Consider the following 23,374-nt stretch of genomic DNA (forward strand, 5'->3'; position numbering starts at 1 on the left):
AGGAAAGGAAAGGAAAGGAAAGGAAAGGAAAGGAAAGGAAAGGAAAGGAAAGGAAAGGAAAGGAAAGGAAAGGAAAGGAAAGGAAAGGAAAGGAATATGAAATATTTATTAGAGCTGTGAATTCCACATTTTTATAATTCAAAACTGGCAATCATGTGAAAGGTAGGCTGTTTCTTTGTAATTATAATATGTGATGGTAAAAGTTTATGTTTTTATTTCTCTGTGAAGTTTTAAGAATCCCTTAAGTATCTTATTGCTCTTATAAGAGATGGAAAGAGATAAGCTTGGCAATCAGATGATAGGTTTTCACTCAGTTTTATAGCCAGGGGGTGGGTATAACCAGCAGCCACCCAGAAAACATTTTTAAATCATTGTCAAATAAGCTATTGTCATATGAGCAGACCTGCAAGATGGTAAATAAAGACAGTAATAGACTTACAGCTCCTACTCTATGAAATTGCTTATTTCATGGTATTTTATGARCCTTGTTCACAATAATCATTTTTCACAGTCTGAGCCATCAATCAGTTTGAGTGAGGTGGCTGTTTCTGGCAAAGAAGGTTGTCCGGATGTCTGCACAGAGGCTGGTTCAGCCTCTTGCCCCACATACCTTGTTGCCGTGTGGTCCGTGCATACTGACCAAATGCCTGGGCTCCTTGTTTTGTGGGAGGTAGTTTGTGGCCTGCATGGTACGTATAGGATGTCAGCAYGAGCACAGCGGATAAGCACCCAGACTCGTAACTGCCGGATCAGTCTGTTCTCCCTGCATCCTCCAGGTCCTTCAGGTAAACGTGCCATCCTGTCTGTTTAAGGGAGATGTTCTCCTGAGATTCCCACTTCTGGAAAAGTTACTCAGTCATACTTAAAGATCCAGAAAATGGGAAGCTTCATTTTAATCAATTTTAAACCAGAGGAAAGACTTYGCCTGGGATGGATGGGATGCTGTGAGCACAAGGCAGACTGCATTTCCTTTGGGTTTTGCATGGGAGATGCATCTTTCTATGACAAATGGAAACACAAGGGACTACTTCCCTGATGGAAATGGTGTTCAGCACTATTTGAAATGTTGGGGGTATCACAAATATCTACAGGGACTGGCAGACAAAGCAGAAGAGAAGCTGTCAGAAGCTGCCAACGTGCAGATTTTTAAGAGGCACCGGGCACCTACATTTAAGTTAGTGAATGAAGTCCAGTATGCCAATAGCAACCACTCTTTTTCAAGAAAATAAGGTAAAAAAAATAAGAGTAGGCAAAGTTTTCAAAATCTGCATATTCATAATAGCAAACCGCACTTCTTCTACCTTAAGAGAACTGAAATTCTTGTTTCACTTCTATAATTGAAACAAACTCTAAACTACAAGCTGTAAAATCATATGCTCTCAATTGTGGTATCAGGGATTAGTTAATTTGCCTTTAAGGCCAGTTCCATGTACTGGGTAATTTGTCATTTTGGCAAATTAAGAATCTTAAACCTCATTATAATCCTGGAATAAATAGATATTTTGCCTTTCATTAGGTTATGCTTTTGATAGCAAGAATGGCCCAAGCTTTATATTCAAGAAATATAAAAAGCACACCCGATGGAAAAGGAAAATGTATGTCTGATTCTGTTTTGAAAGTCCCCACAAAATCTTATTGAGTTATCTTTTAGAATCAAGAAATACTCAATTACTGACCAAAAAAAAATGTTCCAGTAACAACTAGTTACTGGAAGTGTTTTTGTTAAAAGCATTGGCAAAAGCCCTTGATAGAAATGACAATCTTCAGATATTTGCAAGGAAAGATTGAAATAATAAATTGAATTGCAAAATGTTTGCAGAGGATTGCAGAATTCCTCTGCCTAAGACACAATGGTTGTAAATCTTAGCATGATTCTTTAAGCCTTCCAAGGTTTGTGTGGCAAAACAGATCTTGAAGTGAAAGGCTAATAAATATTGCTGTTTTTTTTTTCCCCATATCCTCTAAATGTTTTCTTAATCCCTTTGTTTTTGCAGATACTCTTTTGCTTCCTCTTCACATACTCTAGCAGATCTGCACAAGAGCCGTGACTTGGTGCCTCACCCCATCTTTGTGGTAGTACCTGGCAAAAGAAAGGCCCCAAGGTTCTCCCAAAGGCAAAATGAGAGGCAAAACTGGTTTCACTGGAGCGAGATGGAGAATGAGAGATAGGAGCAGACCAACAGACTTGCCCAGGTCTTGTTAGCCACGATCTAGGAGCTGGGGTCCTAGAAAGAACACGCCAGATCTAGGAGCTGGGGTCCTAGAAGCTTGTCTGGCCAGCTCTGCCCTCCCAATTCCTGATCTCTAGGAAACAGAGGCCTCCATGTCAGACATCTGGATGAAACTCATTTTTAGAATTTCATTTTCTAGTAGAGATACTATCCAATAAATAAAGTGCGTAGTTGCAACCCCAGCTTGTGAGGATACCAAGTCATTTCCAAGCTGGAGCAAGAGCAAATGTTTGTGTCGTGGTTATTGCACTTTTAGTTTAATGATAAACTTTTGTTTAGCAACGAGCTGTTAAAGTCCTTGCCAACAGTAGGAAGGGATGATATGAAATAAATGGGTGTGGATTTGCAATTATTGAGGCTTTTGTAGTAACTCTCCACCAATCTGCAAACACAGATGCCCTATGCAACAAGGCCTCCTCAGCTAGAAGGTCCTCACCCAGGACTATCTGAACCTTGGAGCTGAATGTGCAATTAAGTGCTTTATATCTGAGGTGCAGTGAGTTCCTGCCAAGTGTGTTTTTGCACCATGGAGCCCTCCATCCTCCACCTCTCTGCACTACGTACATGACTCTGTGTCTTTTTCTTGCCCTAGGTAGGGAGCCGAATGGTGATAGTTGCTGGTGCCTGTGCCATGCTCCTGAGCGGCGTCTTTGGGAAAGTGGGTGCCATGTTTGCCAGCATCCCCACCCCTGTGATCGGAGGAATGTTCCTGGTGATGTTCGGAGTTATCACGGCAGTGGGAATTTCCAATTTRCAGGTAACAGCCTGGTGAACACCGTTTCATCCTCGAGGAAGCTTGTGGAGGCCCTTCTTTGTGGACGCTTGACTTTGGTTTGAAGTCACATTAATATCAGACAGAGTCAAATATAAATGGGCTGCAGCAAATGTGAATGTATGTGTTGGCAGCTCCTTGGAGAAGCTGAGGACAAAGCTAGACCCAAAGATCTAAACCACAGAGGAGTTCCTGGTCAGGACAGAATTTGCTCCTGCTCGAGGTAACAGCATTACCAGCAACCCAGCAGGTCGGGGCTGCTCCCTTGCTTCACTAATGCATGCAGTGACTTCCCTAGGGGGTTATTTTCAGATGCTTCTCATGGTTTATCTATCTGAAGCAAGCTGTTACCAGTAAGGAGGACATTTCTATCACTGCCTGTATGGCCAAATTGTTGCTATATCCTATGGCTATATCCTATGGCATGGGTGCAACCAAGGCTGTGTTGTTCCCTGTGCATATTTAGGAGAGGGCTCCTTCAACTACAGGACACAAGCCAGGAATGGGGCTCAGGTAAACAAGTTTCAGTTCCAGCTCACTCAGTGGTTTGCTGGGTGAATCCCATCTTGTAGGATTGCCTCAGTCTCCCTATCAATAAAATGGAGACCATGGTTTGCTTTTCCATCTAACTGCATCCGCACTGTATAGTTGTTACTATATGCATATACACATACACATTTCTGAAAGCTTTTGTTAATTTTCATTAAACCRAACTTTCTACTGTAGCACCTGTCACTGGCTCTGTGCTTGTGCATGCACCCAGGATTATCTCGTTAACACACAGTATGGTTGCCTAAATAGCAAGTAGTAATGTCTGCAATTTCTCTGCACAGTATACAGATATGAACTCCTCCAGAAACATCTTTATCTTTGGGTTTTCTGTATTTGCTGGCCTCACAATTCCCAACTGGGCAAGCAAAAATAGTGGACTGCTGCAAACAGGTAAGTGAATACAGATTGTACTTTAAAGCCATTTTCGGTAGTACAAACTAAAACAAAGGCTCATCCTGAGAAGTCTTTCAAAATGCAGTTTTCCAAATAAAAGCCTCTGCTTTCATTTGCCTCTTACTTTCGGACTGTGCTCTTCTTGCCCTCTGCTTTCCCGGGTGGAGAAATCTGGAGTGTGAATCTGCCACCGAACAGTCCCTGACATTGCCAAGCTCCCTAGTGGCTGAGGATCACTGAGGGCACCTCCTTGGGACAGACTCCAGGTTGAGGCCTTGGGCAGGGGAACAGCCCACAGCTGAATCCTGTTCAAGATCTCCACGGAGGAGGCTTTCCTATGTCCTCACATGCAACAAAATTCTGTATTTCCATCTGATGGCACTGGGCTATTTGGCTTGTGCTTATCAGCCCTCGGAGAGAAGCAGCCCACCTGATTAACTTAGGGCGAAACCTCATCCTAAATAAACTTGTATTTCTTCGGGGGCTGAAGACAGTGTGTTTGTAGGGAATGACCTGGCATTATGTCATGGAGGTGCAGAACTTGTTTGGAGCAGAAGGTTTTGTTYTTTCCCTGCGACAGTGCTGTGATGACTGCAGTGTAGACAGGCTCGTGATGTGTTTGTGAGTCATCCCTGCCCATTGGCAGCTGGGTCACTGAATAATTATGCAGAATAAAACTGCAGGTCTGAGTTTAGCAGGAAGATCAATCTCCCTTGCGTTGCCAAATGCGAGGCTCTGCTCCGGGGTTTGCAAGTCTTAACAGGCTGGCACTGCCTATATTGCTGGACAAATATATGTCTGTCTGCATCACTACCCAAAGCTGTTTTTCTGCTAGGAGTCATCCAGTTGGACCAAGTGATACAGGTGCTTCTCACCACTGGCATGTTTGTGGGTGGATTCCTGGGGTTTCTCCTTGATAACACCGTTCCAGGTAGGATTTCTTGCAAAGAGCTAAACTGCCTGCACTAGGCTTTTTGTTGTTGTTTTCATTATTACTGAATCAGTTCTGTGGACTGGAGTCATGCTGACAACTATGAAGCATCATGTCCCTGAACTCTTCCCAGAAAAGGATGTAGAACAGGAGACATGGGGAACCCATCACTGAAATGGTCTCTGGCTGAAAAACAAGCAAAAAAACCCAGCAGTTCATCAAAAATGAACTTACTTTTTTAAGGAACCACCTGGTCTAAAGAAATATTTGCAATAGTATACTTTAGGGAAAATATCAGTCTACAGTCAYGTTGTTAGTTGAAAGAAGAGACAGAGGCAACTGAAGGGACGGATCCTCACTTGATGGTGRGATACGCGCAGAAGACATACCTCAGATCAAGCACAACAAAGCCACTTTCAATTTGAGGATRGGGTTTTGGGGTTTTTTTCCCACCCACAATGAACTTTTCTTCTCTTTTGTAGGAACACAGGAGGAGCGAGGACTCCTGGCATGGAAGCAAAGCCAGAACGAAATGGGGGACAACTCTCAGCATGTTTCCAATGTCTATGATCTTCCCTTTGGCATAGGCACCAAATACTGTGCTGTCTCTTGGTTTCGATATCTACCTGCTTGCCCCAAAAGACCATCTAGAGACAAGCAAGTGGGTGAACTGAAGGCTGCTGAACAGGAAAGCAGTGTTAAAGCAAGTTCAGAAAGAATTTCTGACATAGCTGCTGATACAAGGATATAAGCCCTGGTCTAAAGGTGAAACAATTTCTGGAGCAGAGGTCTGAAAATTGTGTCTGCAGCCCCCATCATTTGAGCCTTAAGCGGCAGCTGTCAGCGGCTGGAGCAGAACAGTCCATTGTGTGTCTTTCTCTTCCCACTGCTGCTGGTGACCTCGAGGGAATCACTTTCCTCCTCTCTGCTTCTGCCTGCCCACCTCCAGGAAGATCATAATCCTGCTTTGGAGAACCCCAAAGYCCAGGCTTTCCTAGGACATTGGATTGCCCTCATGTTGAGCCTTGCGATCCCTAAGGACTAGCTGAAGTAGCTGAAGTAGCGCCCCCCCTTTTCCCCTTGCCCAGGTGCTCAGGAAGCAAGAGAAGGAGACACTCCTGTATAGCCTCGCTCCTGCCCTCAGGAGTCCCCTGGGCYGAGGCTCATCCATCCCACCCTAAAGATCTGCATCAGCAGCATTCACCTCAGCTTGGGGCTTGCACCCATTCTGATGAAGGGAAAGAAGTGGGCACCCCTGTGTTATGATTCATGTTCTTTACATGACTCTTGAAAGGACAAATGAATGCTGCTCTAAGAGAGGTGTCTGAGATTAATGGGGTGAATGCCAGTAGTGTGGGTGTCTCTSCCTCCTCAGGACTCCACAGGGAATCTAGAGACCTTCCTTAGGCTGCTGATCTTGCAGAAATAATGAACTTCACTGAAACGAACCCTGCCTGAGGTTGCTAGGAGCAGGCTCAGGGGAAATGGCTTTGCCAGGAAACCACATGCTAGAGCAACAAAGCAATTTTCATCAGAGAAGAAGGAGAAAACTCTTCTGTTCACAGATTATGTACCCGTGCTACTGCTAAGTCCCATGTGAGCCCCCTGCTTGGTCTGGAGTGGTGGTTGTGCCATGAAGACCATTTCTCTGGATGCTGGTTTGCAGATTCCTCCTTTTCTCGATCAGTGGAAACAGTCTGAATCAACATTGCCAAATACACRTGTGATTGTACAAATTGTGGGTGACATGTAATAACACTGCTGCTGTATGATAAGCTTGTGTTTCCCTTCTTGAGATTTACATTGGGATATTTTTGGAGAAAATCAAATAAAATATACAGTGCCAATATCTTTTTCAGGTTGACTGTCMTAACTAGTGTCGTGTACTACTGTAATCAAAGAGCAACTGAGGTTGGAAGGGACCTCTGGTGGTCGTCTGGGCCAAGCCCTTGCTCAGAGCACGTCCAGTTGGGTTGCTCAGAGACTTGCTCAGTTGAGCTATGACTCTCTGAAGAGGGAGATCCATAGCCTCTCTGACGCCGAGTTGGTTTAGGAGAGACTGGGATTAAAGCAGTTAATGAATGACGAACACAACCAGGAAAGGGGTGAAAACTGCTGCACTCTGCAGCCTTCAGATGCCCCATCTTCCATGGTGAGCCTTCCCTTCAGCACTGCGGCTGGTATCCCCATACGGTGAAGGCCAGGCGGGAAGCAGGGATGGGGAACCTCGGTGTTTTTGCTGGCTCTGTGTCAGCCTGCGGAGGCTGCACCCGTTTCTTGTTTTTCCTCAGAGGACGTGGTAGGATGCTGGCAAGTGCTGGGTTTATATTTGGCTTAAATCTGTTAGGAAGAAAATTTGACATGGGTTTCCTGCAAAAAATCCATTCTCAATTTCTTTTTTTTTTAAATTCCCCACCATATGGATGGGACCATTGCTCATCTGTTCTGCTGTCATCTTGCACTTCCAGTCTGCTGCTGCTTTCCCGCATCCCTGATTCCCTGACGGAGCAGAGCTCGTCACGGCTTTACTGAGTGGGAGAGAGGAGAAGCCCTGCTGGGAGCTGATCCATCACCACAGCCCATCCCATGGCCCACAGGGGACAGGCAGCCGTGGAGGACGATGCTGGTGTCACATGTTAAGGCTTAGCAAGCAGTTTTCAGAAGCTGCCTAAGTCCTGATTTCAAGTCTAGGCTCTTTAAACATCCTTCAAAACTTTCTCTTGGGTGTGTTTGTTAGATATCTAAGGAAACTCCTTTCCCAATGTTTTTATTTCTATTTCCAGTATTTTAAAGTGAAGCAGGTTGGGGTTAGGCTGCAGGGCCCTCACTCCTCCTTGGCTGCCTTTGGCTTCTTGAGGTTTGGAGGCAGCTTTGGCTTTGCAGCGCAGTGCCCCRGCTTCTGCTTGCCTCCTACTTCACAAAAATCAATGAAAGACACAGGATTTTCAAGGATTATCTGCCCTATGAGCAAAGGCTGTGGGAGCTGGGTCTGTTTAGCCTGGAGAAGGCTGAGGGGGGACCTGATCAGCGTCTATAAATACCTCAAGGGAGGCAGTGAGGAGGAGGAACCGGCCTCTTTTCAGTGGTGGCCACTGACAGGACTAGAGGAAACGGCCACAAGCTGAGGCACCAAAAGTTCCACAGGAACTAAAGGAAAGGTTTCTTCACAGTGAGGGTGACAGAGCCCTGGAACAGGCTGCCCAGGGAGGCTGTGGAGTCTCCTTCTCTGGAGATCTTTAAAACCCACTTGGATGCCGCCCTGTGCCACGTGCTCTGGGTGACCCTGCGTGAGCAGGGGGGGTTGGACTGGATGACCTCTGAGGTCCCTTCCAACCTTAAGCATTCTATGATTCTATGATTCTAAGTGTAAAACTGGATTGACTGGGACCGGTGGCTCCTTGCTGTGCCTGTTGCCAACAGTTCCTGCTTCATCCAATGGGCAGTGCCACGTGGGGCTGCAGCATAGGGCTGAGGTAGAAGCACTCATGGACAGTCCCGTTTTCCCGGCTTTCCAACAGGGAGACGTGGGCTGCACAGCAGGACTGATGGGTGCTGTGCTTGCCTGGACCAAGGGCATCTCCCCGCTGCAGCAGAGCAGACCTTGTGCAGCTGGGCAAGGCCACAACCGGCCCTGTGCCTTTATCTACGTACAGCTGAAGAGCTACAGAACAGTTTGACCTTGGATTGACTGGGAAAGTCTGCAACATTCAAACAGAATGTTGAAATTCTGACCCCCTAGACCCAGGCTGTCCAGGGAATGGATGTGCTCAATACATTGGGAATGTGAGGAAGAGGAGGCAGGGGAGCCAGGCTTGCTCCTAACATCCTCAAAGCAGTGGCAGCCTGTACATATGAAGTGCACCAGGAGGCCAGGGAAAAAGGAGGCTGCAAAACTCACGAGGGCTCTTAAGCCCCAACAGGATCTGCCAAGTAGGTCCCACCTCCACCTTGGAGGGTACCAGAGCCTCAGCTCCACGGGCAGATGCTTCTTCATAGGAAATATCTGGCCCTTGCACTTTGATGCCAGTCCCCATGTGTGTGACGGTTGTCAGCATGACCATGTCTGCATTTGCAGAGTATCTCTAAATAAAGCTCAGAGATGTGAATGAGCTTATTTATCTCCACAGGGTCTTTAATTCCTAGGCACCATCTGAGCAGCTCCACTCATCAAAAAGCAGGATGTTGCCCTGCCCTTACTCAGGTTTACACACTTGGCAGAATCAAATACTCTGAAGTTTATTATTGTGCCTCCACTTCTGCTGGCAACTTGTGAGCAGGTGGCCATGCTCCAGAAGATGGAAGAAGCATTGTTTCCCTCTCTGTGCCTGTGAGGAAAGGAAGAAATCCCTCCTGCACTGCCTGGCGGAGCTGAAAAGCTTTACAAGAAAGGCCGTACTAACAGGGTGCTCAAACTTCGTTATTCACAATTTGAGGTCCCATGTTAAGGGAGTGTGCAGGATGTCACTTATGTGGCCAATTTTCAGCTCTGTCACCACTTATGTTAAGCAAGGTCACCCCTCTCCACATGCCTTGGTTTAACTCTGAAACAAGGTGAAGTATYAAAAAGCATTAGACAAAAAGTCTTTGTTATCATTTTATAAATAATTTAAACTTAGAACTTTTGAAGATATAAATTACTCAACTGATACATCAAGCAGGAATGGGAAGCCAACAGCAACAAATCACCTCAACAGTGTCTCCACACTCCCCTTGGAGGGACACTCCGCTGAAAGAGGCGCAGTCTCTTCGCATACCTGGTGTACCCAGCAATGCTCAGCAAAACAGCAGCAAACAGACACTATCTACAGATCTTCATCATCAAAGGTCTCAGTGCACCTCAGCATCACGGTCTCATAGTCGAACTGAAGAGAATCTTCCTGAAACCACCCCAAATGCAAGGAAAGTTAAAAACTAAAAGTTTTTTGACTGACCACAGAGCACTGGTCAGTCAAGTGCCTGAGCTACTTGGTGTAGAATGTCTCAAATTTTTCAAATGATTTCTTTCTAAAATAACAGGACTCCATCGTGTTTCAATTTACATCATTTGGATGGATATTACTGAGTACAGTAGCAATAGGGTCACATAACAGGCTCTGAAGACACGAAGGCTTCCTGGGACCCTTAACTTCCATTGACTTCAGGTTTTGATGCTCTTTTGGCAACAGATGGGCTTCTCTTTGACCAGCTTAACAGAGAATAATCTCAGAATAATTCTCAAGAGAATGGCTCTTGAGAAATCAAAGTCTAAGAGATGAAAGAGTTCATCTCTGCAGTCCACCCAGTCCACCTCCCGCACTGATGGAAGACGATTTAGGGTAGGACTGCCTTTCARAATTGGTGTTTTTTTTAAAAATACAGTTTATGGAGCACTAAATCCCAGTTGCCTTCAACATGACTCATCTAAAGTCCTTTAAAAAATGAAAAAAGAAAATATGTGTATTTTAAGATGTAGAAATGCTTAGTACAGTTTAGAAAAAAATACCTTCACTTAGATGCTTTTGAAATTTGGACCTCAATCTAAATGAAGCTTTACTGACTTTGCTGTTCAGCATCTCTTATGATGTGGCCTCAAAGCAACAAATCTGGCCAAATGATGCTGATCTCATGCTTGGAAACGTTTTTTTTTTTTTTCCTACTACAGAAAACTTGCTCCTGTTCTTGCTTTTGGGTCACTGCCCATTGAAGAGTCCTCCTCCTTTCTGCATTAAGTGATTTCTTCCCTCCTCCTGTGTGGTTCTTTCTCAAGCATCTTACAGCAGTGGGGAGTAGAGCCCTGGCAGCTTTGAGCGGAGCTGCACTTGGTGGGTGACCATGAAATGGTAAATAGACACAATCCAACAGGAGCCCCTCGCTGTACAGTTAACTAGAAATGGTGCAACAGAGAGTGGTACATCCTGTAAAAACTCCCACCTCATCAGCTCCGCTGAAGGAAGGAGACCACAGGCTGCCTGCCTTTCCTCATTCAAATACACATTGCACGCCCTGCCTTACTGCTTTACCTGCCTTCACTCATCTTTATTAAGGTGCAGGCAGGTGCCCCTACTTCACCCTTAGGATGTTTCATGCTAGCCCAGGAGTGTGAGCTGCAGGGGTGTATCAGGAAGGAAGGGGCTGCTGGTGTCCAGTCACACCAGTGCAATGTGAAGAACCCAAAGCTGGTGCCCAGGTGGTGGCGGGGGCTCTGCTCCCAGCCAAGAACAGGAGGCTGGTGCTCTGAGCAACCCAATTACTGGGACAAACTGCATAGCCCACGCTGAGCTCTGCAGCTGCCTGAATTGGTGCTGTGGTATTGGTGATGTCTCCTAGTGCCATTCTGCAACTTCCATGCCCACCTAAAGCTGTTTGCAGTGAGAGAGAGCGGAATTTCTGTCCTCACAACTRGAAAATCTTGTCAGCTGGATTTTTCGTGGCCTCTTGGCAGAACCCTCCAGCTGTGCTGTGCTGAAATTATCTAAACCAAAACAGATTGTGACCTTCGCACTATCAGTACTCTACAGCCTGGATGATTTCTGCTCGAACTCCCTTTTGATCGTCTTCTGTTATCACAGAAAACCCCAAGTTCCTGGATAATAAAAGCACACACAGCCTTTCATTTCTTTCTGGATCCACAAAAACTCAGTCACCTGCTGCTCTGCAGTATCTCAGCTTTTTCTCCCTGCGCACATCTTCCCATCATTCGCTAGCCCTATTCCAGCAATCCCTCCTTAAAGCTGGAAAGAGACACAACTTCTTCACACACCATCTGGCCTGGGAGCTGTGAGATGGACTCGGGCTCACAAACAGCAGTGCAACACCAAGCAGGACAAACTGTGAGCACCTAACGATGCTGGGCATGACATTCACAAAGGGTATTTAAAGCAGAAAATACTGCCTCTTGCATAAAGCTGTTCCTTCTTTTACAGCCAGCCTTAGTTCATGGCCATTTATATAAACATAGATGTCTCTTCTTAAGCTGAATATAGCTACTCACAGACTACAGGGCTGTGCAGCTCTGACAATACCCAAGAGTGATATTCAGACAAAAAGTGCAAGAATGGCGCAAACAGTTTGTCTGTCTGATAGCATTTCCTGCAATCTGTGGTGGACATTCTGAATAGGAAATTGTACGTGGACCTTCAAATTTATCAGGCAGCAATGGATTAGTCCTCCAGGAACTGTCCTAGTGCCTTTTTGAACCTTTTGATCTGCACCATCAGGCAAAGAGTTCCTCTAGTTAARCCTGATAATTTTATTAGTTTTTTTAAACATGCTGCCTGTTCATTCATTCCATTGGGTGCTTCATAGTTCTGTTTTTAGAAGCTATCTAAAATATGCTATGTGTACTATCTCTACACCACCTAGCATCTCACTAAATCCTCCATATGACCCACTCCTCRAGGTGTGGGGTTTTTTTGGTTGTTGTTTCTTTTTTYTTATTTTCACAGTGAAGAGTCCTAGCTGTTCCTGCTTAACATTACTCATTGTGTTTCCTGCCATCTTGCTGCGTTTCTTCTAGCACTACTGTCTCTCGCAGCTGCTGGGGTCAAAATGGGCAACAGCAGCACTATGTGAGAGAGACAGAAGTGCAGTAATAGTTCCTATTTTGTCTCCTGTCCCAGTTCCCCTCATCATTATTTCCTTCACCTCACTGAGGTGATGGAGCACCTGCTCCACCAGCAGAAACTGGCAGAAGCTACGTGGTAAGAGAAAATTGAACAGTAAGAAAAAGTGAACAACTGCTGACAGAGCCAAAACACACACCCCTTTGCTGAGGGATCTGCCTTTTGGTGCTGTAACTCTGCAAGTTCTCAGCTCCCTTCTCAGCACTGGAGCAAGAAAGGGAGGCAGAACAGTGCAAACCAATGGGCCTCTGGCACAGCAAACATGCAACGGTGGACTTAGGGTAAAAGGCAGCCCAGCAGATCTTTATTGGGTCCTCCGAGAACATGAAAACTGTATTCCTGAGGCCTCTGCACAGAGCTCCTAGGCTAGGAACCTAGCCTAAGGCGAAGAACAAGATGGTCTAGCCAAACTCAGCATGAGCATCCTGGGGGTAGCGGAGAATGACAAAAAGAGCAGGCACTGATTTGCCTGATCAGATGACCCCACTCAAGCTTTTCCATATGGATATTTGATGCAAAGCACAGTAAAAATTTCCTCCTGTCACTGCCATTTTGAGTAACAACCCCTCAAACTTCGCCGCTTACAGAGTCAGGGCTGCTGAACTGTGGCTTGGCACATCTGAAGTAATGGCCCCCAAGTTCTTGTTTTAATGATGCTGGAGGATAAGGAGAAAAAATTCAGGAAAAACAAATCCCTTTCTAATGATAGGAAAAATATACTGCTCCTTCTATAAGGAATCCTCTGGCAAAGCTTACCTGGCAAAACTCTGTATTAGCAAAGAAAAGGTTTTTGAGGAAGCCAATGATCTGCACATAGAGTCCATGGTGATCCCCTGGATTTTCGGAAGTGCAGCTTCCAAATGCTGAGCTGAAAATGGAACCACAAATTATATTTAATTTCCTGTTCTGTCTTTTCTCCTCCTACTTACTTTCTCTCTCCATTGTTTCACTTGCATATCAAAAAAGATTTAGATTGTTTTCAAGATGAATCTGACATTAAAGGTTAAAGCTGAATAAGACAAGGGGTAAAGGAGATATTGTTTTACAAATGCAAGGAAGATACTTTGAGAACTGCAATACAAGAAGCAATTATCACAAGAAATAAATCCACTGATACATGATACCAGGTGCTCCCACTGTTTTAGGGAAAAGTACAAATTCGTTATAATCAGGACCAACAGTGGTTATTCGGTAAGCTATTTTATAGGGTTGTTTAGAGCTTTGACTTTTTTTTTTTAGTTTTTTTTAGTGAATACAACTATGTGGCAATGGTCTGACACATTAGCTAGCATTAACAGCTTTGTACTGGCAATGGGCATTTTTGGTAAAAAACAGACAAACAAACAAAAAAAGAGCCCCCCCCTCACAATTCACTAGGGGCCTCACTTCTATATTCTCCCTGGGATCTTACAAAATCCTCTTGCACCTCTGCTTGGAATTTCAAGGCTCAGGGTGACAGAAAAAGGAGGAGACAGAATAACTGTTGCCTACTGAAATACTCATCTACTTTGGGACTTACACTGGACTTTGGGGTACTAATCTCCAACTGCAAAGATGACAGCAAGAAACTGCAGCATTCAGGAACATTTTTTTTCTTATTTCAAAAGCAAAGAATGTCATTTAATTGTGATTTAAACAATCAACGCTATTTAATGTATTTGTACTAAGCTTTATTGTGTATTCAGGTGTGTCCTACCAACAACCAAACAACCTTGCTTCTATTCATTTCTATTCATGGCATTCTGGAAGTGGTGGTAAAGAGAACAGCATTCATAGTGCAGCACCCTCTAAATATGCAAAAAATATGGAGAAGATCGGATCCAAAAAGCAGGATTCAAAATGAATTGCAAAGAGAAAAAAAAACATAACCAACTATAAAGAGCAAGTGAGATTGCATGAGTCATAACGCAATTTTCCTCTTGAGGAAAACAACTCTTGTCTACTGGCAAAATCAAATGCAGTGCCAGTTTTGCATCTGACATGTTCGCTCACGGGGAACCACGATCTGACCTGCAGAGGAAAGAGCTGTTATTATTTAATAGATGCTTTTTCCATGGTACTGTCCTGGTCAATCACACCTCAGCTTGATCAAGTCCTTGGGATTGACTTAAGAGTGCTTGAAAAAGGTAAGGAAGGCAATATATAAAGAAAAAAAAAAAAAAAAAAAGGCTTATTTTTCTCTGATTGAATAATAGTACAATTCACATTCATCTGACTTATCCAGAAGACGTCTTGTGGCCCTCGTAGTCCTGTCGAGCGAACAGGCAAACACTGCAAATGGACAGATTAACATTAGAAGAGGAGGAGAAAAACAGCTGGACCCAGTATCTGGAGCTGACTGGGCACTCTTGGTAAGAGTCTCTTCCTTGTTCTGCTGCCAATGTTTATTGGTCATTTCACTTTCATACCTTAGGAGACAGCATTATTATGAGCAGAACAGCTGGRGGCTTCTATTTTAACCATCTACTAAAAATCAGACACATAAAAAGAAAGAAGTTAGTCTACTGACTTCCTCCAACGGGTGTGTACACTATCTAGGCAAAGGGGTGGGTTTATAAATTTACCTCTGACTAGACATTCCCTGAGTCTCATTTCTGTCAAGGAAACCAGAAGCAACATCAAAAGCATCTTCAAACATTACCTACCAAAGAAAATACTTAGATGTCAACACATCCGGCCGCTTTGGAGTTTTACCTAGGCTAAAATTGTTAACAATTAAGTTTTATAAAACATGAAATTCTTTCCATTTAGCAGACACGTTTACTGTYAGAGTAAAGCCACAGTGTTTTGTAGAGACAGGAATAATAAAGCAGAACAACATTTCATGACTAACAGCACAAGATTAGTCCATTCCCTTAGGCCTGTGTGTCAGCCTCTGGGTATCAGGCTTACACTAAACTCTCCCAAAACACCAGTAAAAAAAAAAAAAAAAAAAAAAAAACATGGAATATACCTGTGCCTTCCAGCCTTGACTGAGGGCTGTTATTGCTCTTTATGGACAGAGATCTCAGCTGTACCCACCACTTTTACCAAACCTGACTCCAGTGTGCGACTTGCCTGACAATGGAGTTTGGGTTCTCCATGCTGCACACCCATTAACTCATTAATCCAAACGTACTTCATAAAATTTTCTGTGCCAGAAAGTCTGCCAGAAAGCACCACACATGCAACATCCCCATGACATTTCTGAAGTATGTCAGCAGTATGAACAGCCTGGGTCTCCTGCGACCCAGTAAGAGCTTGCCAATGCAGTTAACTTACATACTCAGGGTTGGCACCTTCCTTCTCTGTCCCCCACAACAAGTAAAATTACCCATATGTCTTTGGCCAGCTAGTTGCTCAGGTAATCAGTGCTGCAGAAACAGTTTGCAGTGAGTTACCTTTTGCTTAATCTCCTTTTAACAAATGCCCTAACTACTGAGGCCCTGACTCTTGGCTCTGCAGGAACGCTGGGAACGGGCTGTCATTTCCTCTGCACTGCTAGAGCAGGCCTTCAAATAGAAGACAATACAATTCAATACAAATCCAAAAAAAAAAAAAAAAAGTCTTGGGAAACTGGGTATTCCTCCTAGATTTAGCCCATCTGGGCTTCTTGGAGAGTTTGCAGAGGGCAGAAACTGTATAATCCTTGTTCTATCCCCCAGAGTAAACTAGGGGGAATGCAGCTGTCACTCAGCACAGAAATGCTGCCGCCAGGGGAGTTTAGCAGGGCCACTGCCACTGCCAGCTTACAGCTTGCCAGGTATCTTATCGAAAGGGAATTCAACGCAGACTTTACTCAAAGCCTCCATTCACAGGTCCCCAGAGCCATGGGCAGGCAACTGCAGTTATCCCATGTCTCCAGTGAAAAGCTGCATGGCCAAGGGGCTCCCCGAGGCTCCCAGCAGCTTCCTGAGCACTTACTTCCTCCTGCGTGGAGACCAGGGAACCACTGGCTTCYTCACTGTTACCTCGGCTGTCCCTCATGCTGCCTTCGGCACAGGCAGGCTCCTGGTAGGGCACTTTGGGATCCAGCAGGAAAGCTCTCTGTCTACAGTACTGCAAGATGCATTCTCTGCTTTCTTCACACAGTTCCTGCCAGAGGTGGGAAATGGCTGTGGAGACTACAGGAAGAGGCACCTCTTCCATGCAAACTACTCCATGCTCTATCAGCAGGTCCACTGTGTGCTTGTAGAAGCACAGGTACCTGTAATGAAAGGAAAAGGAGCATCTCTGTAAGAGCAGGCTCTGATGCAGCTACCTACTGGAAAACAGCATGGGATGGGGAACAGCTCCGACTCCCAGCCGCGTCACTGACTCCCGCTCCCAGACTTCATACAACTAATGAAGGTTGCCCAGGGCTCTTTGAAGATTTTAGCAGCTCTATGCCATCAAGATTTCACCTGTGAAAGGCAGGCTCGGGCCAGAACCACGGCATGAGTGCCTCACAAATGAAGCTGCAGGCAGCTGCAGGCTTGGCTCRGTGCAAAGGCAAACCTCGTTCTGGCATTTCAAAAACTTTTGAGTACTTGCCTTTGTATCCTTTGTAAAGTGTTTTTTTTGTACCTTTACTGGTACAAAGAACAGGACCCTGATGTATTAGGTACTGTACATACCAAGAGGAAGACTACTCCAGGCCTGAAAGCTCCACTTGAGTAAGTTTTTCCCTTCAGTTCAATTTTCTCCATTTTACTTTGGAAGAAACATGTTCCTAAGATTGACTTGTGTGAGACTCTGAAGTGAAGATGGTTGGTGAACATAATATGTCTTGGTGACTAAACTACAGAACCACTCTGCTGCTTCTGTTAGCTCGGTGTGATGCTGAACCAGGGATAATAATATCTACTATAGAAAGCAGCACTAAAGGATTTAGTAAAGTTTATTAAATGCTTAGAGCTCCCCAGGTAAAGAGAATATGTTTAAAGGAGCATAAAGAAAAATTTTTAAGGCAAAAGTCACTGTCATAGTGTTTGACTAGGCTCAAAATGATCACTTGAAAGATGTCCCAACTAAGCACATTCCTTGAATAACCAAAAAGCATGGCATGAAGAAGTAAATCATAACTATTCAGTATTTATTATTTAATACTTAACAAACCAATACTGAAAGTCTTAAAATAATCCCACATGCAAGCATAAACATGTTTACCCTTCTAATTCCATAGTCTGTAGCTTTTGCCACCATTCCTGGAGACAAAAACACTCTAAAGGCGATTAGCTCTCTCATTTCAGCTATTATGCTCACCAAGGATTCCGAGTCCAGCTCCAAAYGAAGGATCTGGAGTTTTTCAAACTGAAGAATATCAATTATCATTAGGCTGCTCCGTAAAAGAAATTAAGCTTGAACCCATTGAGCTCCTTCACAGATGGTTAGGGGCAACTACATTCTGCAGGGTAGAGAGTACTGTGCTCTCATTGGGGTATCTGGGGCAAGACATGGAAATACACAGTTTTTCAAAACCCAACACATCTCTGATGCTGCCAAAATAATATGATTAGTCTATCACGGAAAAGCAGTTGTTTTCTTTGTTGGATAGTCCTTGCTGCTTTGTGCCCGTTATCAAAGATCATCTTGCAAGAAGGATTAGCTATAAAGCAACTGCAGTCTGCCATAAAACTGCAGAGTAAATGCCAGAGTCCACATAACACAGCAAGGGCACTGGACTGTGTTGTCAGTGAAGGGGCACACAGGAGTTTATGGCTCTGCTGTGCAGGCTCTGATGACACAGAGCTTACTTCCCCTAGGAAAGCCCGATTCAGCACATCTCAAGGTCTTGCAAATGACACTCTGCTGCAGACCTCCCTGCTCTCACAGCAGCAACAGCAGCAACAGCAGCAGTTTGGTGCCATCTGCTGGCACCGCTGCAGCCTTGCCTTGGAAAACTCCACAATCCAAGGGAATTCCACAACAAGCACCTTCTCTGGTCACAAGGAGGAACTGCAGAAGCTTTTCTTTAAGGTGCCCCATCAGCTTTGGAAGAGGATGCAGCTCCAGCTGTGGGGGCTGCTGGACTGCATGTTATGAACTCAAATTTCACAAATGCTGCCTGGATAACCGGGGTGAACTTGAACTTGACAATATGGAATAGATTAGATTAGTCACTGTTTCTTAAACTTTTATATTGACATGATCATTCAACCTTTTTTGGGCAAGTATTCATGATMCTAACATGTACATTTCAGTGCTAATAGCAAGGGGAAGAATACAACAAACAATGTACTTACTGTTTTTTCTCAAAGCTACTTCTATCAACACTAATTTAATGTGTGATTATAAGGGCAAAATACGTAGACTGCTGACAAGAGAACTCTGCTGTTTGACTCTTGCCCCCTGCATTAGCCACTTAAGAGCTGATCCCAAGGGTCTCACACCTTCTTGCTGTGGGAATGCAGATGGAAGTGTTCAGGTTCCCTTCCTCCCTCCCTGTGTTGCAGACATTTTGAGGATTGATTGCCTTTCTCACTACTCTTCTCCAGACCATAGGCTGAAGCCACTTGATCCTCCCTTGATCCTTCCAGCCTTACCCTGCAGAAATCCTACACAAAGCCAATGTCCAAGACCATATTCTGCGCTGGACATCAGTGCTCAAGCGGCTCATGCCAACGACAAGTACAGGCAAGATGAACATGACTGCAGGGAAGGCTTCTTCCTACCTATCTGCCTACCTCAGGTTCCTGCACCTTGCCCAGGCCACATACAGCTCGCAGCTTGTGCCTCTGATCYGGTAGAGCCATTTCTACCCTTCTGAAACACGGCTGCATTGCAGGAACAGAGCTTCACAGCAGCCCTGACCCCACGAACCCACAGGGACACGTGCTGGGATAAACCACGTGCGATAAATAAGCTTTGTCACCTTGCCCCTTACCCCACTGCCAGCAGTTACGTTGTGCCCTATTCTGCAARGTGCCTCCGCGTTTGGAAAGTGCAGCCACACAGGGACTGCGACACCCGAATGGAAGCTTCATCTTTCTTGAGGATGGATGGAAGATGCCCAGAGATTCTCCAAGGGCCATAAAGCTGGGGGCTGCCACAATGTCGGGCATCCGTTCGTGTGCCAACCATGGACAGGAGACTCAGGAGGTGCTCAAAGCCCCCCCGGCAGCACCAGGGTCGCTGTCCGGGGCTTCTGCACAGCAAGGCTGGTGCCAGCAAAGCTGCACATAGAGCAGGCACCGAGTACAGGTTGGTAACAAATGAACAAACTGAAGGCAACCAAGGATGCACCTACTGTTCAAATTCCAGCAAATCAGGAGATGAAGTGGGTGGGGACTGGATAAGCCCCAGGTTCACATCATCCTTGGTTGTGTTTTTTTCATATTCTTCACTCCAAAACCAGACTGTAGAGTCACTCTCACTCGCAGTTTCTAAGGGTGAGGCAGTGCTGGAAAACAATAATTCTCAACTGGATTAACAAAGTCCCTAGCATAGCCACTGTGAAGCCCAAGCCCATTCTTCCCAAGTAGGCCTTTTCACTATCTTTTCTTTGCAAGCAAATGAGAACTCCTTAGTGTAAATGAACAACAGAAGAAGGAAGGGAAATGCAMACACTGACACTATGAGACCGACAAATGCACAGAACATTCATGCACTGAATGGTCTGGGTGAAATCTGTTCATCTTTCCTCATATCAGGCCTCAGCTTGGTAATTCAGCAACATGGATAAACTGCTGTGGAGGTGTTGGAAGCAAGTGCAAATTAATATCATCTTTCTCGGCTTGGTGCAAGTCTTTACCTGTGATTGCCGAAGTGCTTCCTGACGTACTCCTCCCGGACCTCCTCCAAGGTGGACGGGCTCCCATCCTCCAGGCTGAAGGACTCTGGTGCAGCAGAAAGATGCAGGTCATGCCAGGCACGTCATGCCACTGGCTTCCCTCTCACCCTCATCCCAGTCAAACCACGCAATTCTCACAACTGGTGCTTTGCTGCCACAGCCTGAGCTTTTGATTAGGCAAAAACGAGGCAAGATGAGACACCTCAAGCTATAAAGTGGCTACCGTGATCATGAGGGACTTAGTATTTGTAAAGCTGGTCTGACAGGGAAACCAATGGTGAAAACCACAGGCAAGTGCCAATCAACAGACCATTCTGGGGACGTATATCTCAAAACTCAGGTTCCTGAGTTTTAACTGACGTGTAACTGATGTATAACTCAAAAATGAGGTTCCCCTGCTTGGGATCACTTCAAACATCCTCTCTCTGCCAACTGTTCGCCCCTATCCCTACCTAACCCTGCATTTCASTGCTTATCGGAGGGTGCAGCTTCAGAGGAACTGGCTCATTTCAAGCACTGGGATTTTCAACCGACCTCAATGATTTGAGGTGCAAGTTGCATAAACAGCACTTTTTGTTATTTTTTTTAGGTGACAGTATTTTGGACACCGCAGGCACATGAAGATCCATCCCCAGGCACTGCAGCAGGCAGGCCGGGGGTGCCAGGCAGCGGGAGCTGCTCCAGCCTCTGCCCGCGTGTGCCGCGGGGCTGGGAGAAAGCCAGAACACAGCTCCCCTGTCCCTTCTCGCTCCCGGACTACATTCCTAACAAGAGGTCCCCAATCCCCACGCTTTTGGGATGAAATCCTCAGGGCGCTTTCTGTCCTTCTCCAATGCCTCTACTTCAAGGGGCTCCRTGGCTGCAACCTGCTGTGCACCGGGTGCCACCCGGCACTGTGGCCATGGGTGCTGCGGGATCCGGCTCCCTGCAGGACGGGGAGGACAGGGGTGCAGCAGCACCTGCTGCCTTCCCTCCCGACCCACACTGCGCCGGGCACACAGGGCAGGAGATGCTGGGAGCCACACGGGCATCGGTGCTGTACAACACACAGGGTTACAACATCTGTGGTGTACAACATCTGTGGTGTACAACCCTTCGTGCATGGATAAAACTTCCGCTCTGTCCCCTCCTTATGGCCACATTTAAAGCTGCAGCTGCCCCTGATGCTTGAGGGGGCTCCGTGCACGCCCAGCTACCTCTACTGCATAAATAAAACCCAAGCCCTCCCTCTCCGCAAAGTGTGCAAGGCAAACACTCGCATACGGTACCTTTCATCTTCAGCAAAAARCCCAAGGTTTGCTCCAGCTCCTGGATACAACTCTTAGCCTTATGCAACACCTGACACTGAACATAAAAAGAAATGAGGACCGATYGCTCGCTGCTCTGCCTGGATCCGTGCTGTAACATGCCTTGGCTGTTTGCTATGCCGTGCTTCATTTTGACCTCCAGTTATCTCAAAGTCTCTGTGAAAACAACCGCGTTGTTTCCCAATCTACCTTTACCGCTTGGAGAAAAAAAGAAAAAAAAAAAAAGAGGGATGGAAAGAAATAGTATCAGAGAAAACTTAAATACAGACTATGAATATTAGGTTTCATATAATGTAATGCCTGCATGTAATGCCCGGTCACACAACCATTTGCTACCTGTGTTCTTTGTTCATAAGCAACTGCTCTTGTTTAGTTTGTGCTCATCTTGGAGCATGTCCAGAAAGTCCACGCTGCACAGTCCTGCTGGATGTCTAATCACACCASGGCATAAGACTTCAGTTATTTCCCGTGAGCATTACTCCAGGGGAAGCCCTTGCCATGCCCAGCCACGCTGATGCCAACTGGAGCAACTTCACTGTGCAGGCAGCACACCTCCCCTTCAGCACTTAGAGCAAGCACAACTGAGAACATCTGGCCAGTGCACTGAAACACACGCAGCTGAAGTATTTCAGGTCTGACATGATCACTGAGATCATCCATGGTCATCTTAGACAGGTCTACCTTGCACAGCTTCCAGCTTCCCTAGGGGATCTTTTCTTTGGGCAGTAAAGCTCTGGGATGAGGTGAGAACTTTGCCTTTCAGGCTCATAGAGGTTCTGATCTTCCTCAGCGCAAAACATCTGTGATGGGCAAATTACACTATGAAATAGAGCAGTTTCTAACTAGAAATAAATCCATGGGACTTACCAAACTACTATGAAAACTCAGAAGCCTGTTGTGGAAAGAACTGGAGGATTAAACATAGGCCCTCTGGATCAGACAAAACAAGCATGTGTTTTGTCTGCCCCTTGGATTAGATAAACAAGCATCTGTTTTGTCTCCGTTTCGGGGATCCTGTGACTGCAGCTTGCTCGGGTTTGGGCAGCAGCAGGTCCCACACTCAGGGGCTCAAAGGGCTTTACATGGACAGCCCTTGTCTGAAAGGGCCATTACCCTCTCCGTCTAACAAACTGAAATAAAAGACCTAACTACGTGAACTAGTGGCAAAAATTAAGAACAAAGGTCTTCTGATGCTTAATCCCCCACCTCGAGTACATTAACCTTTTCGGTAGCATTATTTCACCTTTATAAACAGTATCTCTTTTGTTTAAATAGTTTCTCAGTTCAGTAAAAGGCAGTAAATGGTAGCGGTGGTTGTGGTTTTTTCCCCCACCTCGTTTTTCCAGACCATCTCCAAGAYGGTGCAACACCTAACATTGAATAAACTATTCCCTCTCCTTCCCTGCAACTTCCACCCCTGATTTCACCAGTTCTGCTTTCACAGCAAAGAGGTGTGAAACCGGGACTCTTTCCTCATGAGATGCCTTGACTAGTCCCCAAAATATCGCTGGGAAGCAGCAAAGCTGCTGCAAGAGAAACACAGCAGAGCCCCCCGACAGGCCCGTGACGCCGACGGGAGCGATTTGCTCACGCCGAGCTGACAGCTGCCGAGCGAAAGGGACCCGGGAAACCCCACGCAGGGAAAACCAGGCAGGGAAAACTAAGGTTAGGCACAGAGGCAAAGGGAGATGCAAGAGCAGGGCCCTGCTGCGCACCTTGGAGGCCGCGGCGTCCGCCTGCGTCAGCACAGCCTCCCGCAGGCTGCTGTAGAGCCCGGCCAGCTTGGCGCGGTGCCGGGCCTGCGACAGGCGCCGCCGCACCACGCGCGGCTCCGGCT

At 45.8% G+C, this 23,374-nt stretch overlaps 2 protein-coding genes across 2 annotated transcripts in view; one reads left to right on the top strand and one right to left on the bottom strand.

Annotated features, from left to right (window-relative positions):
- The window catches only part of LOC112959500 (solute carrier family 23 member 1-like), a 20,753-nt gene extending 15,025 nt beyond the window's left edge, over nucleotides 1-5,728 (top strand). Inside the window, exons 9-12 of the mRNA XM_026053527.1 lie at nucleotides 2,824-2,988; nucleotides 3,837-3,945; nucleotides 4,784-4,879; nucleotides 5,362-5,728. Coding sequence (XP_025909312.1) covers nucleotides 2,824-2,988; nucleotides 3,837-3,945; nucleotides 4,784-4,879; nucleotides 5,362-5,630 — 639 coding nt within the window. The 3' untranslated portion in view covers nucleotides 5,631-5,728. The remainder of the gene's footprint in view (nucleotides 1-2,823; nucleotides 2,989-3,836; nucleotides 3,946-4,783; nucleotides 4,880-5,361) is intronic.
- A 3,857-nt stretch (nucleotides 5,729-9,585) lies between these two features.
- STRA8 (stimulated by retinoic acid 8) overlaps nucleotides 9,586-23,374 on the bottom strand; it is a 14,094-nt gene continuing 305 nt past the window's right edge. Inside the window, exons 2-9 of the mRNA XM_026053480.1 lie at nucleotides 23,253-23,372; nucleotides 21,494-21,574; nucleotides 20,192-20,274; nucleotides 19,688-19,840; nucleotides 16,384-16,666; nucleotides 15,045-15,121; nucleotides 13,237-13,348; nucleotides 9,586-9,756 (exon numbers count right to left, since the gene is read on the bottom strand). Coding sequence (XP_025909265.1) covers nucleotides 9,682-9,756; nucleotides 13,237-13,348; nucleotides 15,045-15,121; nucleotides 16,384-16,666; nucleotides 19,688-19,840; nucleotides 20,192-20,274; nucleotides 21,494-21,574; nucleotides 23,253-23,372 — 984 coding nt within the window. The 3' untranslated portion in view covers nucleotides 9,586-9,681. The remainder of the gene's footprint in view (nucleotides 9,757-13,236; nucleotides 13,349-15,044; nucleotides 15,122-16,383; nucleotides 16,667-19,687; nucleotides 19,841-20,191; nucleotides 20,275-21,493; nucleotides 21,575-23,252; nucleotides 23,373-23,374) is intronic.

The sequence above is a fragment of the Nothoprocta perdicaria genome, unplaced genomic scaffold (genome assembly GCF_003342845.1).
Source record: "Nothoprocta perdicaria isolate Ctin4 unplaced genomic scaffold, notPer1 scaffold_116, whole genome shotgun sequence".
In the NCBI taxonomy this organism is placed as follows: domain Eukaryota; kingdom Metazoa; phylum Chordata; class Aves; order Tinamiformes; family Tinamidae; genus Nothoprocta; species Nothoprocta perdicaria.